Source organism: Tupaia chinensis, unplaced genomic scaffold (assembly GCF_000334495.1).
Source record: "Tupaia chinensis unplaced genomic scaffold, TupChi_1.0 Scaffold143574_1, whole genome shotgun sequence".
NCBI classification, from domain to species: Eukaryota; Metazoa; Chordata; class Mammalia; order Scandentia; family Tupaiidae; genus Tupaia; species Tupaia belangeri.
Window position 1 is genome coordinate 904,304 of NW_006203419.1, and position 12,388 is coordinate 916,691.

At 47.9% G+C, this 12,388-nt stretch overlaps 1 protein-coding gene across 5 annotated transcripts in view; it reads right to left on the bottom strand.

Annotated features, from left to right (window-relative positions):
* Nucleotides 1-598: 598 nt before the first annotated feature.
* Nucleotides 599-12,388, bottom strand: part of PCED1A (PC-esterase domain containing 1A) — a 13,200-nt gene continuing 1,410 nt past the window's right edge. For 3 of the 5 annotated variants that reach the window (XM_006163946.2, XM_006163945.2, XM_027766455.1), the window contains exons 2-8: nt 12,062-12,203; nt 11,450-11,529; nt 11,105-11,343; nt 10,856-11,006; nt 10,499-10,745; nt 10,098-10,373; nt 9,381-9,778 (exon numbers count right to left, since the gene is read on the bottom strand). In XM_006163946.2, the coding sequence (XP_006164008.1) occupies nt 9,528-9,778; nt 10,098-10,373; nt 10,499-10,745; nt 10,856-11,006; nt 11,105-11,343; nt 11,450-11,529; nt 12,062-12,185 (1,368 nt within the window). In that variant the 5' untranslated portion in view covers nt 12,186-12,203 and the 3' untranslated portion in view covers nt 9,381-9,527. Of the gene's footprint in view, nt 1,813-8,162; nt 9,081-9,380; nt 9,779-10,097; nt 10,374-10,498; nt 10,746-10,855; nt 11,007-11,104; nt 11,344-11,449; nt 11,530-12,061; nt 12,204-12,388 lie in introns of those variants that run through there. The other 2 variants (XM_027766457.1, XM_014582303.2) reach the window with 2 other exon arrangements.

Genomic DNA, 12,388 nt, shown 5'->3' on the forward strand with positions numbered 1-12,388 from the left:
GGGACCGGCAGCTAGTGACGTGGCTGAGGCACTGGACATTCCCATATGGCTGACTACAGTTTGAGTACCAGACCTGGTGGCTGGCTTTTCTCACTTTTCCAATTTCTCTCTCTGTGTGTCTTTCTCTGGTCAAATTAAAATAAGTGAATGAACAAATACAATTAAATTAATCTTAAAAAAGGCAAGAAAAGAATAGGTTTTCCCTGGGAGGTGGTTAGAAATGCAGAGTCTCGGGCCCTGTCCCAGACTGCTGAGTCAGAGCCTGCATTTCAACAAGATACCCAGGTGAGGTGTGTGCACTGGCGTTTTAGAAGCGCTGCATAACAGGATATGTTTGAGCAGGTCATTACACTGTTCTTGGTGGGATCGGGCGAATGGGAAGAGCCAACTTGGCAGGTGAGTGTCCTGGAGAAAAAGTAGCAGGAGGGTCAGACACTGATGAATCAATCTGCAAATCCTAGCACTGGGAGGAAGGAAACTGAGTGAAAAATAATACAGTTCTTTTTACACAAATTTAAAATGCATGCCAGCAAAACAAGAACGTGTAAAAAAAAAAAAAGATAAATGGAATGAAATGGACAACTCTAGGAGTAGGCAAATGGGAGGGAGATAGAGATAGAGGGGAATAAAGCCAAGGATCTTGCAGAGACAAAAAAAAAATGATAGTCAACATAATTCCTGAAGTTCCTTTAAAGACCAAATAATCCACTCAGTTAAAACGCAAGCCCTAGGAGAGCGGACATGCTAGAAGGAAGACGTGCTAAGCCTTTTCTGTGTGGGCCAGCAAGGGAGCGCTTGTTGCATTGAGTAGCTGGTGCTACTTTTGCCTGCCCTCCCCTACTCTACCCTGCAGCCAGCTCTGAGGTGGCTGGAGCTGCCAGGGATCCATCAACCCACTTGGCCTGACCAGAAACATAATCAAGTCAGGGGGTGGGGGATCTGGAGCCTAGCAGAGTAGGCTCAGTAGCTAGAGGCCTTGCATCTAAGTAGAGGGGACCCACAGTGGCACACACTGGGGGGTTCCTAGGAGCAGGGATGCCCAGTAGGATTTCCCTCCATCCCAAGAAACCCTGAGCAGAGAAGGAGCAGGTGGGATGTAAGAGGACTCAAGAGGGTGGCACCAGGGGGTGCCTGCTGGTGGTGGGAACCCCTGGAGATGGTGCCTCAGTGAAGACCTGGGCTGTGTGTGACAGAGGTTGTGGGCCAGGAGGAAGCCTTGTGGCTCTTGGGGGCCTTCGAGGCCCAGTTGTGGAAGCTGGGAGAGGGCACTCTCCCCCAGACTCAGGGGTGCAGAGCAAGGGGAAGCTATGCTGGGGCTATGCAAGGCTGGGGGTCGGGGAGCAGCTCATGGGCCTAGCGGCCCCTGGCCACATCGGAGGAGATGAGGCCATCCCGGAGGAGATGAGGCCATCCCGGAGATGAGGCAGCCTGCGAGCACCCGCAGAGGCAGGAGCCCACAGGGGAGAGAGGGGCCACCGAGGCTGCGGGAGTGCCTAGTATTATGAGACTGGACAGCGCTGTGGAGGGGTGGGTGTGTGGGGAGCACTGTGCTCTCCCCTTTCCAGTCTCAGGTGCGCGGGAGAGGGGAGGACGACTGCTGGAGGGTGTTGAGGGGAAAGCTTTGCCCATGGGACAGAAGGGGTCGGGCGAGGGCCTGAGGCTGGGAGGGAAATCCCTGCCCAGCCCGGATCGGGAAGCAGTGAGCATCCACACCGAAGAGGCGCCAGAGGTCTCGAAGCTTTGACCACAATCCCAGGTATGGACGGAGCGATCAACGGTGCAAAGCTCGCCCCCTGGCGGAGATCTTCGGTTCTGGCAACAAGAAATTGGACATGGCTGGAGAGAGGGTAAGAGCAGGGGAGGAGGGAAGGAAGGAGCAAATCCCTCCGGTTTGAACACCACCACTGGGTCGAGAAGGCAGGGCCTGAGACCACAGAGGCGTCTCGGGCCTACCATCGTCATAGTGGCAGCTGTGTTGACTCCTTACCTCTTACCCCAGTTTCCGGCCTGGGTCTCCCAGCCAGGGCCCCAGATGCGCCAATGGCAGAGATCAGGAGAATCGTGAAGAAAGGCTGGACTCTATCTCGAACTCCTGGCCCAGCCCGGCTCTCATACCCCACTGCCCTTGGGGAAATAAGTTTTGTGGGTTTTTTTTTTTGACATTCGGTCAGGATCTGGATACAACCACCTTTGAACAAGTAATTTTCTTCTGGTGAACAAACAATTAATTCCACCTGTATTCTGGAATATGCTTCCTTATACCACCAATTCTTTCAAGTATTTTCTATCTTGAAAAATAAAAAAAATTTGATTTAAAATTTGTTTCTACCATTATTTTCTGTCTTCACATATTTAACCTCCAAAGTACCCACTTTAAAAATTGTTATGTGGGGCCAGCAGGTAGTGTAGCAGTTACATTGCTGGACTTCCATACAGCCAGCTGCAGTTCATGTCCTGGACCTGGTTTGAAACTCGCGCTGGACACAAGCACATGTGTGCCCAAGATCCGGGGAGGGGAATGGAGGAGAAAAATTGCAGGGTCGCCATCCCCCCATGGGGTGCTTTCTACTGTCTCTCTCTCCAGTGAGCACATGCACCTTAAGGCAAAAACCTCTAATTAAAAAAAAAAAAAAAATTAGGGAGCCAGGAAGTGGCATGGTGATTAAAGATGCTGCATTCCAACATGGCCGACTGAGGTTCAAGTCCCAGACCTGGTGGCTTGCTTTCTCACTTTCCCTTTCTCTCTCTCTCTCTCTGGTCAAATTAAAAAATAATAATAACAAATGAAAATAGTTCTTAAAAAAACAAATTGGAACTAGCAGATAGCATAATAGTTACATTGCTGGACCCCCACGTAGTCAACCACGATTCGAGTTCCAGATCAAGTGGCTTAAACCTCAGGTGGGGGGGTATGTATGCATGCATGCCCAAGATTCAGAGAGGAAAATGAAGGGATTGCAGCGTGGCCATCCCCCCAGGGGGTGGTTTCTTACTTTCTGTCTCTTGTCTCTGTCTGTCCAGTGAGCAGATGTGCCCTATAGCAAAAATATCTCTAAAAAAACCCAAAATTGATATGTGATATTATATAGCTGCAAAATATTTGCAATATATATGAAAATTATGAAACTCTCTAAATCAAAGGAGGCTATATCAATCTAGAAGACATGATCATGATGCTGCCTCTTCCTAGGTGTGCCTTACTATAAGCTGGACTCCCAATGTATAGGAATTGCTGTTCATTGGCACGTTCAACTTCATTTTTTTTCTTTCCAAAGCATTTATTTATTTATCTATTTATCTATTTTGCCATAGGGCGCATGGATTCAATGGAGAGACAGTGAGAGGGAATGTGAGAAGTTACCCCTGGGGGGCTGACCATGCTGTAATTCCTTTTTCTTCTGGACAAACTTCATTTTTTTTTTTTTTTACAGAAGTACTGTATTTCATCTTATTCATCATTATTTTTAAAATCTGAGCAGAGAGAGACAGAGAGAAAGAGAGAGAAAATGAGAAAGCAAGCTGCCAGGTCCAGGACTCAAACTGCAGTCAGCTATGTGGGAGTCCAGTGCCTTAACCACCATGCCACCTGCTGGCCCCTTAACTTGATTTTAATTTAAAATAAATTGTTTCCACTATTAAGAGTTCTGCAGATTGGGGGCCAGCTGGTTAAGGCTAGACTCCCATGTGGCTGACTGTAGTTTGAGTCTTGGACCTGGAGGCTTAAAAATAATGCTGGGTGCATGTGTGTGGGTTCCCCAAATCCTAAGAGAATAGAAGAGAAGGGATTGTGGTGTGCCCATGCTCCCAGTGGGTGATTTCTCACTTTCCTTCTTCAGTGTGCTCTCTGTCTATCAAGAGAGCTCATGCACCCTATAACAAACTTAAAAAAAAAAAAAAACACATTATGCAGATTACTGTAGTTCTTGGTAGTTAACCTTTAACCAGCTAAGGAAATTCCTTAATGGCTACTAAATTCATTAATGGCTACTAAAACTGCTTTTTCTGCATTTATTATGAGAACTGATTGGTTGTTCTGCTTTATTCTTTTTATTTGGTGTCTGTCTCTGAAAAACGCATGTGCCTTCTAGCACACATGAAAAAGAAAAAAATGAAAACTGACTTGCAGTAACATGTGCCCGAGATCCTGGGAGGAAAAGAAAGCAGATACCAATGGTTGGGATAGCAAGAAGGGGGTTGTGAGGAAGTTGTGGAGAGGGCTGAGAAGGAGGAATTATAAAGAATTCATAGAAGCATAACTTTGGTGGGACCAGCAGTTAGCGTAATGGCTATGTCGCTGGACTCCCATGTAGTCAACCGCAGTTAGCGTCCCGGACCCGGTGGCTTAAAATTCATGCCGGGCGCGTGTGTGTGCGTGCCCAAAATCCCAAGAGGAGAACGGAGGAGAAGGGATTGCAGCGTGGCCATTCCCCCTGGGGGGTGATTTCTCGCTTTCTGTCTGTCTCTGTCTGGTGAGCGCAGGAGCCCTATAACAAAAACCTCTAAAAAAAAAAAGGAAGCATAGCATAACTTTGGTTATGTTAATTGTGATGACAGTCTCACAGATTTATACACATCAGATTGCACTCTAAATATGTGCAGTTAAGGGCCAGCTGGCATGGTGGTTGGGGCAGCTGGATCTCACATGGCCAAGTGCATGGTTTGAGTCCTAGACCTGGCAGCTTGAGAAACATGCTGGGCACATGTACATGTGTGGCCAAAATCCCAAGAGGAGAATGGAGAAGGGACTGCATTATAGCCATTCCCCCAGGGACTGCTCTCTCACTCTCTGTCTCTCTCCAGTATGTACATGGCAAACTTTTTTAAAAAGTAAGTTAAAAAGTGAAGTTTAGGGGTTGGCAGGTGGCGTGGTAGTTAAGGGCGCTGGACTCCTACATTACTGACCATGGTTTGAGTCCCGGACCTAGTGGCTTGCTTTCTTACATTCCCTCTCTCTCTTTCTCACTCTGTCCTTCTCTGGTCACATTTAAATAAATAAATACATAAATAAAGTCAAATAAAAAAAATATATATTTTTAAAGCTAGTTTATCAGGACCAGCAGATGATGTAGCAGTTATGTCACTAGACTCCCACACTGTTGACTGTGGTTTGGGTCTCAGACCAGGTGGCTTGAAAATCAAACCAGGCATGTGTGCATGCGTGCCCAAGATCCTGGGAAGAGAATGGGGAAGGGACTATGGCATAGCCATCCGCCCTAAGGGGTGATTTCTCACTTTCCCCCCCACAGTCTCTCTCTCTGATAAGCGCATGTGCGCTAAGGCAAACATCTCTTTTAAAAAAAAGTACAGTTTATCATATGTCAATTATGACTTCATTAAAGTAGGCTCATTTTTAATTTTTAAATAATTTTAAAATTTATTCATATTTAATTTTAAAATAATTTTAAAAATGTATTATTATTATTTAATTTGTTATATTGCACATCCGAGAGAGAGAGAGAGAGAGAGAACAGCTGCAATCTCTGGGAATCAAACTGTGGTCGGCCATATGGGAGTCCAATGCCCCAACCACCACTGGCCCCAAAGCAGGTTCATTTTTAAAACAAAAGAGGGTGAGCCGCAGTGCCACAGTGGTAATGCAGCATTCAGCCATGCAAAGCCAAATGGAAAGGCCCTGGGGTTTGCATGCACAGGTGTCTGGTACTGGCCGGCTAAGGCTGGAAGTGGATCGCTACATGAAGACCCTGCTGGCAGTGTCTGTTTCTCTTTCTCAAACTTAAAAAAAATTTTTCCCCCAAGAAATAGGGGCCACATGGTAGTGCAGTGGTGGGAATGTGACACTGTGAGGCAGACCCACACTGAGAGTTTGCTGATTCGGGGCCAGGGACCTCCCTGAGTGAATTGGGTGTGTGTGTGTGCCCATAACCCAAGCTGGCTGAATCTGGGGGTGTGAATTATGGTGTTGGGGTCCTGATGAGGTGCACGCTCTCTCTTATGGAATAATTTTTTTTAAACTGAAAGAAGAAAAGAGGTCATTTCCTTGCAATCAAAAAAAATTTATCTTCTGGGGCCAGCAGGTGGTATAGTGGTTAAGGGCACTGGACTATCACATGGTTGACTGTGGTTCAAGTCCTAGACCTGGCAGCTTGCTTTCTCTCTCTCTCTCTTTCTGTCTCTCTCTAGTCAAATTAAAATAAACAAACAAATAGTTAAATAAAATAATTCTTTAAAACATTATCCTTAATGTACACATTTAGATGTAAACTGTGAACTGAACATCTAAGCAAGAGTCTGTATAACACAAGGGAAGTTATCTTTGGTTGGAAAACTTCCAGTTCAAATAAAATGTTTGAAGGAAAATTCCAATAGTTTTTTTATAAAGAAAAAAAAAATTCCCAGGAAAATAAAGATTGACTTCACAATTGGAGTGCTTATGCATCTTTTATTCCTTTTGGGAATATCTCTAATATAGCAAAGAATGGATACTGGGTCCATTCTTTAAAAACCAAGATTCCATGAATAAGAAAGTCATTCATTGTTAAGATTGTCTTAACGCTTTGCCAATGGGCAAATACTAATGATTTTCAAGACAATACATTTTTAGTTCTGTCCTTCTTAGCAGCAAGTAGTGGGCCTTAATGCTGGTGCGACAGAAGACTTTGACTTTCACATCTCAAAGGCCAGGAAACCATTTAAATTCAAGTGGACACTTGTATCAGGCTATTCTTAAGTTTCTTGTTTCCCAATCATGACTTAGTAGAGGAATCAAAAAAATTTTTTTAAAGAATTATTTATTCTGGGACCAGCAGTTGGCATAATGGCTATGTCACTGGACTCCCATGTGGTCGACCGTGGTTCAAGTCCCGGAAATGGTGGCTTAGACTCATGCAGGGCGCATGTGCATGCATGCCCAAGATCCCGAGAGGAGAAAGGAGGAGAAGGGATTGCAGTGTGGCCATCACCCCTGGGAGGTGATTTCTCGCTTTCTGTCTCTCTTTCTGGTGAGTGCACATACACTATAGCAAAAATCTCTCAAAAAAAATGATTTATTCTATTTAAATTTATTTATTTATTTTTAATTTGATGAGCGAGAGAAAGAGAGAGAGAAAAAAAGCCACTAGATCTGGGACTCTAACTGTAATAAGCCATGTATGAGTCCAGTGCTCTCAATCACCATTCCACCTGCTGGCCCCAGAGGAATAAAAAATTTTAAAGTGTTTTATACCATACATTTATGTGATCATTAACAGAAAATAATGTATGTCCTTTATTCTAGTGATAAATTTCAATGTAATGCTGTTTTTGCAAATTATGCAGAATATAATGCAGTTTTCAGGATGACAGGTGTTGGGGCACTCAAGAAAAGGTTTTGAAATCTCACTTTCAGTGATGTGAGCCACAGAGCAAAATAGGGTAGAAATGAAAAAGACACAGGTAGTGGGGCCAGCAGGTGGTGTAGTGGTTAAGGCACTGGGCTTCCATGTTGTCGATTGTTGTTCAAGTCCTGGATCTGGTGGCTTGAAACTCACGCTAAGCACATGTGCATGCATGCCCAAAATCCCAAGAGGAAAATGGAGGAGAGGGGACTGTGACATGCCCCGCCACCAGAGGTGATTTCTTGCTTTCTGTTTCTCGGTCTCTGTGGCAAGCTTACATGCCCTATAACAAAAATCTCTCAAAGAAAGAAAAGAGTATCTAAAAGATAGAGGTGGAATGACAAGGGTATTAAGCATATTCAACAGTCCCAAAGCTGCCTACAGACAGGGTTCTAGAACTGGGGTGGGGTCTGAAGCAAGCAGGAAAGCCTTGGAAAAGCTCAGTAGAGAAAGTGATAGGGAATTCTTGGAAGAACACGCTGGCAGCAGCAGAGTGCCCAGTGGGGCTGGAGAACTATTACTTTTTGCTTCAAATCAGTCCAGGTATACCATTTTTTCAGGCAATACTGAGAAGCCTCAAAATCAGAGATTTGAATATCTCATCAAAGAAGAAGATTTTAAAAAGAAAAGACAAAAAGGAATGACAAGATTGGGAAAACTGGATGCAGCTGAATAGGATTGCTCTAAAGATTCCTGTTTTTGTTTTTGAAGAATTATTTTATTGACGTTTATTATTTATTTTAATTTGACCAGAGAGGGACAGAGAGGGATGGAGTTAGAAAGCAAACTGCCAGGTTTGAGACTTGAACCACAGTCGGCTCTGTGGGAGTCCAGTGCCCTTAACCACACCACTTGCCAGCCCCTCCTGTTTTTGTTAATAAAGGAAAATAAATTGTTGCAAAAAGAGGTTATTTAAAATCTTATCTTCATAAAAGCTTTGTTTTGTTTGTCCCCTTCCAAAGGAAACCAAACTTTTTTGTTTCAGGCACTGTGCTGGTGCCTTTGCAAAGTTTACTGGACTCTGCTAAAGGGTTTTATTAACTCACATTGTCTCGGTTTCCTCAGCACCACTGTGTGTTGATTTAACAGTTTGCTTTGATTTGCATTTAGTGTAGTAGCTTGCTAGCAAAGATCAACACTTTTCTGATCTGTTATTTCAATCTCCTTTTGTGTGAGACTGTTACTCCTTCGCCAAGGTAAAATTTCATTACCAAGTATGGAAAGAAGACACAAGAATTTTGCCTGCCTCTCTCCCATTCATTTGCTTCAAGATGATTTAAAGCGCCTTCATGTTGCCTTATTTTTCTGCCCCTGTTATCAGTTAGCAGCCCACTGCCATGCTCCTTCGCCCGACCCTACCCTACACGTTAGCCTTTACTCCACGGCTGATGTTCTCTGTAGGGGCATCATGTGTCAGAGTCAGGATCCAAAACCTCTTCTGCTTTTCCTCACTTCTGTATGGAGCCTTTACTGTAGCCTCTCTACCCTTCCCCTCCAGCCCAGTACTCACTCTGGATTTCTTCTCCTTTGTCTCTTCTGTCTCTCTGCATCACCAAATAAGCTGGTCTCTTTTAGCTTTGCTCCCATCATACATAATATAAATGATACAATGGGTTTCTAATTGTCTCACATGTGGGCTTGGATGCTTCTGATTAGTTCCAATCACTGAGTATCTACTATGTGCCGAAAATGACGCGTCTATCTCCAGAGTGGATGAACAGTGCGTGTACACTTGAATGCACGAGACTGGAAGGTATAGATAAGAACTAGTCAGATAAAATTCTACATAAAATTCCACAACTGCACGTCAGCCCTTAATTCTTCTCAGTCCCAAAGACTGGCCAACAACTGGGCACCCCTCTGGGATCTTTGTCACATACACATGTTCTAGTGAGGGCAGAAACGCGTGTGAGAGACAGCAGAGGGCCACAGGCAATGATTTTTTAAAGTGTGGAACCAAAGGCCCCAGGCTAGAGAGAGCTCAGAGGCAACTTCTCCAACTCTCAAGATCATGGTTTGGGAGATTCACTCCTTCACACAAGAATATGTCATTCTGTTCTTCTGTGCCTTTATTGGTGACAGCAATGGATAAGGACAATGCCAGGCATGGCAAATACCCTGGCCCACCATCTGGGGTGCAGGCCCAAGCCCTGTAAAGCCATTAGCACATCCAGCCCTAGCCCGAGATCCAGTCTAACCAGGCCATGTGCCTGAATGGGCAGGAGGCCGCCTGTCCAGTTTGTATGTGTGGATCAGTCTGTCTGAGTGTCTGAGCCGCTGCTTATTACAGGGTCCCCCCATCCTTGGCACATGGTACGGGCTGCTGGGAACACAGCGTGGTATCCCCCGGTGGACCACTGGGCCCCGGTGCTGACCATGGGGGATAGGGCCAGGGCCTGGAGGTGGCAGAGGGCCAGGCACAAAGTTCACTCCAGGGCCACATCCTACAAAAGAACCAGTCATGGTCAGAGTGGGCTCCTGGCCAGGGTGAGAGCAGCTCTGCCTTCAGGCAGAGGGAGCCTGGGAGGAGTTTCTCTGGGTTTCAGTTTCCCCCTCTGCAAAACAGCATATCACTTCCCCTACCTTCAGACCAGGAAATAATGATCAACAAGGGGACTGACGAGTCTACAGATGCTGTTCCAGACTCAGGGACTGCCGGGACTAAACTCAATCTCAGGAGTACCAGGGACAACCCAACTCCTCTCAGCTTACCTGGGCATAGGGGGCAGGGAGCGGGAAGGGAAGGCTGGGAGAGGTACCTACCTAAGTGGGATGGCACTGAGAAGTCCTCCACTGGATTGTAATTGAAGAATTCAGGGGGTGGGAAGGGCTGGCTTGGGAAAAAAGGGGCATCCTGGGGCAGGGGTGGAAAGAGGGGAGGTGGGGAGGGTTGAGGAAGGGGATAGGGAAAAGCCATGGGAGGGGGTATGGGAGACGGTGGGGGTGGCGGCAAGGCCAGCTGTTCCCCAAAGTCTGGAGACTGCCCATGGCCTCCCTGGAACTGATGATCCATCTCTGGCCAGTCCTCAATCCACGGGTCTAGGAATGGGATGATGGTTTTAGTAGGCCTGGGGGCCAGGCTGCCCTGGTTCTGGCTGTCTACACTTTCAAAGCTCTACTCCCTCCTCCTGGAAAACAGCCTCTCCCCTTGTGGTAGGGCTCACCAGTGGGATGGTCTCGCTTGGGCAGCTCCACGCCCCAGGCGTCTGCCACGTGGGTCAGAAGCAGGTGGGAGAGGTGGCGGTGTGCATGTTGGTCCCAGTGGACACCGTCTCGATGACGGTGCTGTACTGCATGCCGGAAGTGAAAGTGGAGGTCCAAGACATCAAAGCAGTGGCCCCCAGCCAGTGTAGCACTGTAGAAGTTCCCTTCAACCACATCACGCCGCAGAGTACCCGCCAGGGGCTGGAGCTAGTGAGAAAGTGCAGCCTCTGAGCAACACGGAGTGAGGCAGGGTGGGGAAGGAGCATCCCCAATCTACTAGTCAGCTGCCTCCCACCCTGTCCTGAGTGGTCACTTGCCTCTGGCAGGAGGAACCCTCCGGTGACACGCTCCCCCAAGGGCATTGCCATGTTCCACACCAGCAGGCAGGAGTCTGGCAACACTTGGTCCATGCGCACGAACACTCGCTCCAGGTTCTCTCGGTAGCTCTCCATTGAAAAGCGGCCATACCTGTTGGGTAACGCACAAAGTGGGCAAGAGCACAGGGGTAAAAACCTCTGAGCCATACCTCCACCCTCAATCAGTCTGTCCCTTTCCCCCGCCCCAACCTGGAGAGATCCCAGAGGCAGGAGTTGATGATCACCAGGTCCGGGGCAGGCCCATATGTCAGCTCCTCCAAGATGCCCTCGAGGTACTCGGAGTAAACGCGGGTGAGGAAGTAGAAGCGCACAAGGTGGTGGCCAGAACCCGAGCAGAACTGGCGGACCTCACGGTACTGCGTCCCGTTGTGCAGCTCACCCAGCTGGCCCCCAGCCACCAGTTGGTCCTGTTCAAAGCTCAGCTCCCCCTGTCCCGCCCCCCCACAACCCACTGGTCAGACCCATGCCAGGGAGGAGGACCCTGCCAGGGTCCACACTCGCCCACCACTGGCATACCTGCCGAGCTTCCCTCACCTTGGCTTTCAGCTGAGCAGCTGTGAGCAGCGAGTCTTTCTGGAGCAGGAGCACCAGGTCCTTGTACACAGACCTCTGGACTGTGGAGACAGAGATCCCAAGCTGAGGCAGACCTCACTTCACCCCAGCTCCTTCCAAGCCCAGGCCTCCCATCTTCCCAGGGCCAGGCTGTCCCATACCAGCTCTGTGGAGGATTGACTCAGAGACAGGAGAAAAGGTGAGGTTAAAAAGCCCTGATGCTCCCTCTGTTCCTTCTGGCTGTGCCCACTCCCCTCCCCTTACTGCCAGCTTAGTATACAGTCACTCACGATCACCAGGCTGAGATTAAGTGGACCAAGGAACCCAAGATACACACAACACAGCCCCCTACTCCCATGAGGGAGATTCCAGGGGACTGTCAGGGAGAGAAATGCTGAACGAGGATGGGCTAGAAGGTGCACAGGTTGTATCTGTCAAGACACCTGTGGAAGGTATACGGGGAAAAGAAAGAAAAGCCGACTACATTAGAACACACTAAGGGGCAGAAGAGATCTGAGAGGGAGACGAAGGGCCCAGACACAGAACACGCTGCAGGTGCGGGACTGAGAAGTGTCTTTCAGGAGGGGCACTCACTGGAGTCCCCCAAGATGACCACGAACTTGTTGTGAAGCAGCTGCTGGACTTCCGAGGCCTGGAAGTGGACCATGGTGCTTCGAAGCGGGAGGTGCAGCTCCTCGTTCTCCAGACAGAAGACCATGCTGCCACCGAAGATGGGCTATAGGATGAGGCCACTAAGTAGCTCGAAGGCGGGGACTCTGGGCAGGTCGGCCCCAGGGACCGCCCCTGGGTAAATGAGACGTGAGCCAGCCCCTCCCAAGCTGTTCACAGGTACCCATGGTGGCACCAGCCTTGGTCACACTTGGTACCGAGGCAGGGGGTCGCCGAGCCCGCGAGCCCCTC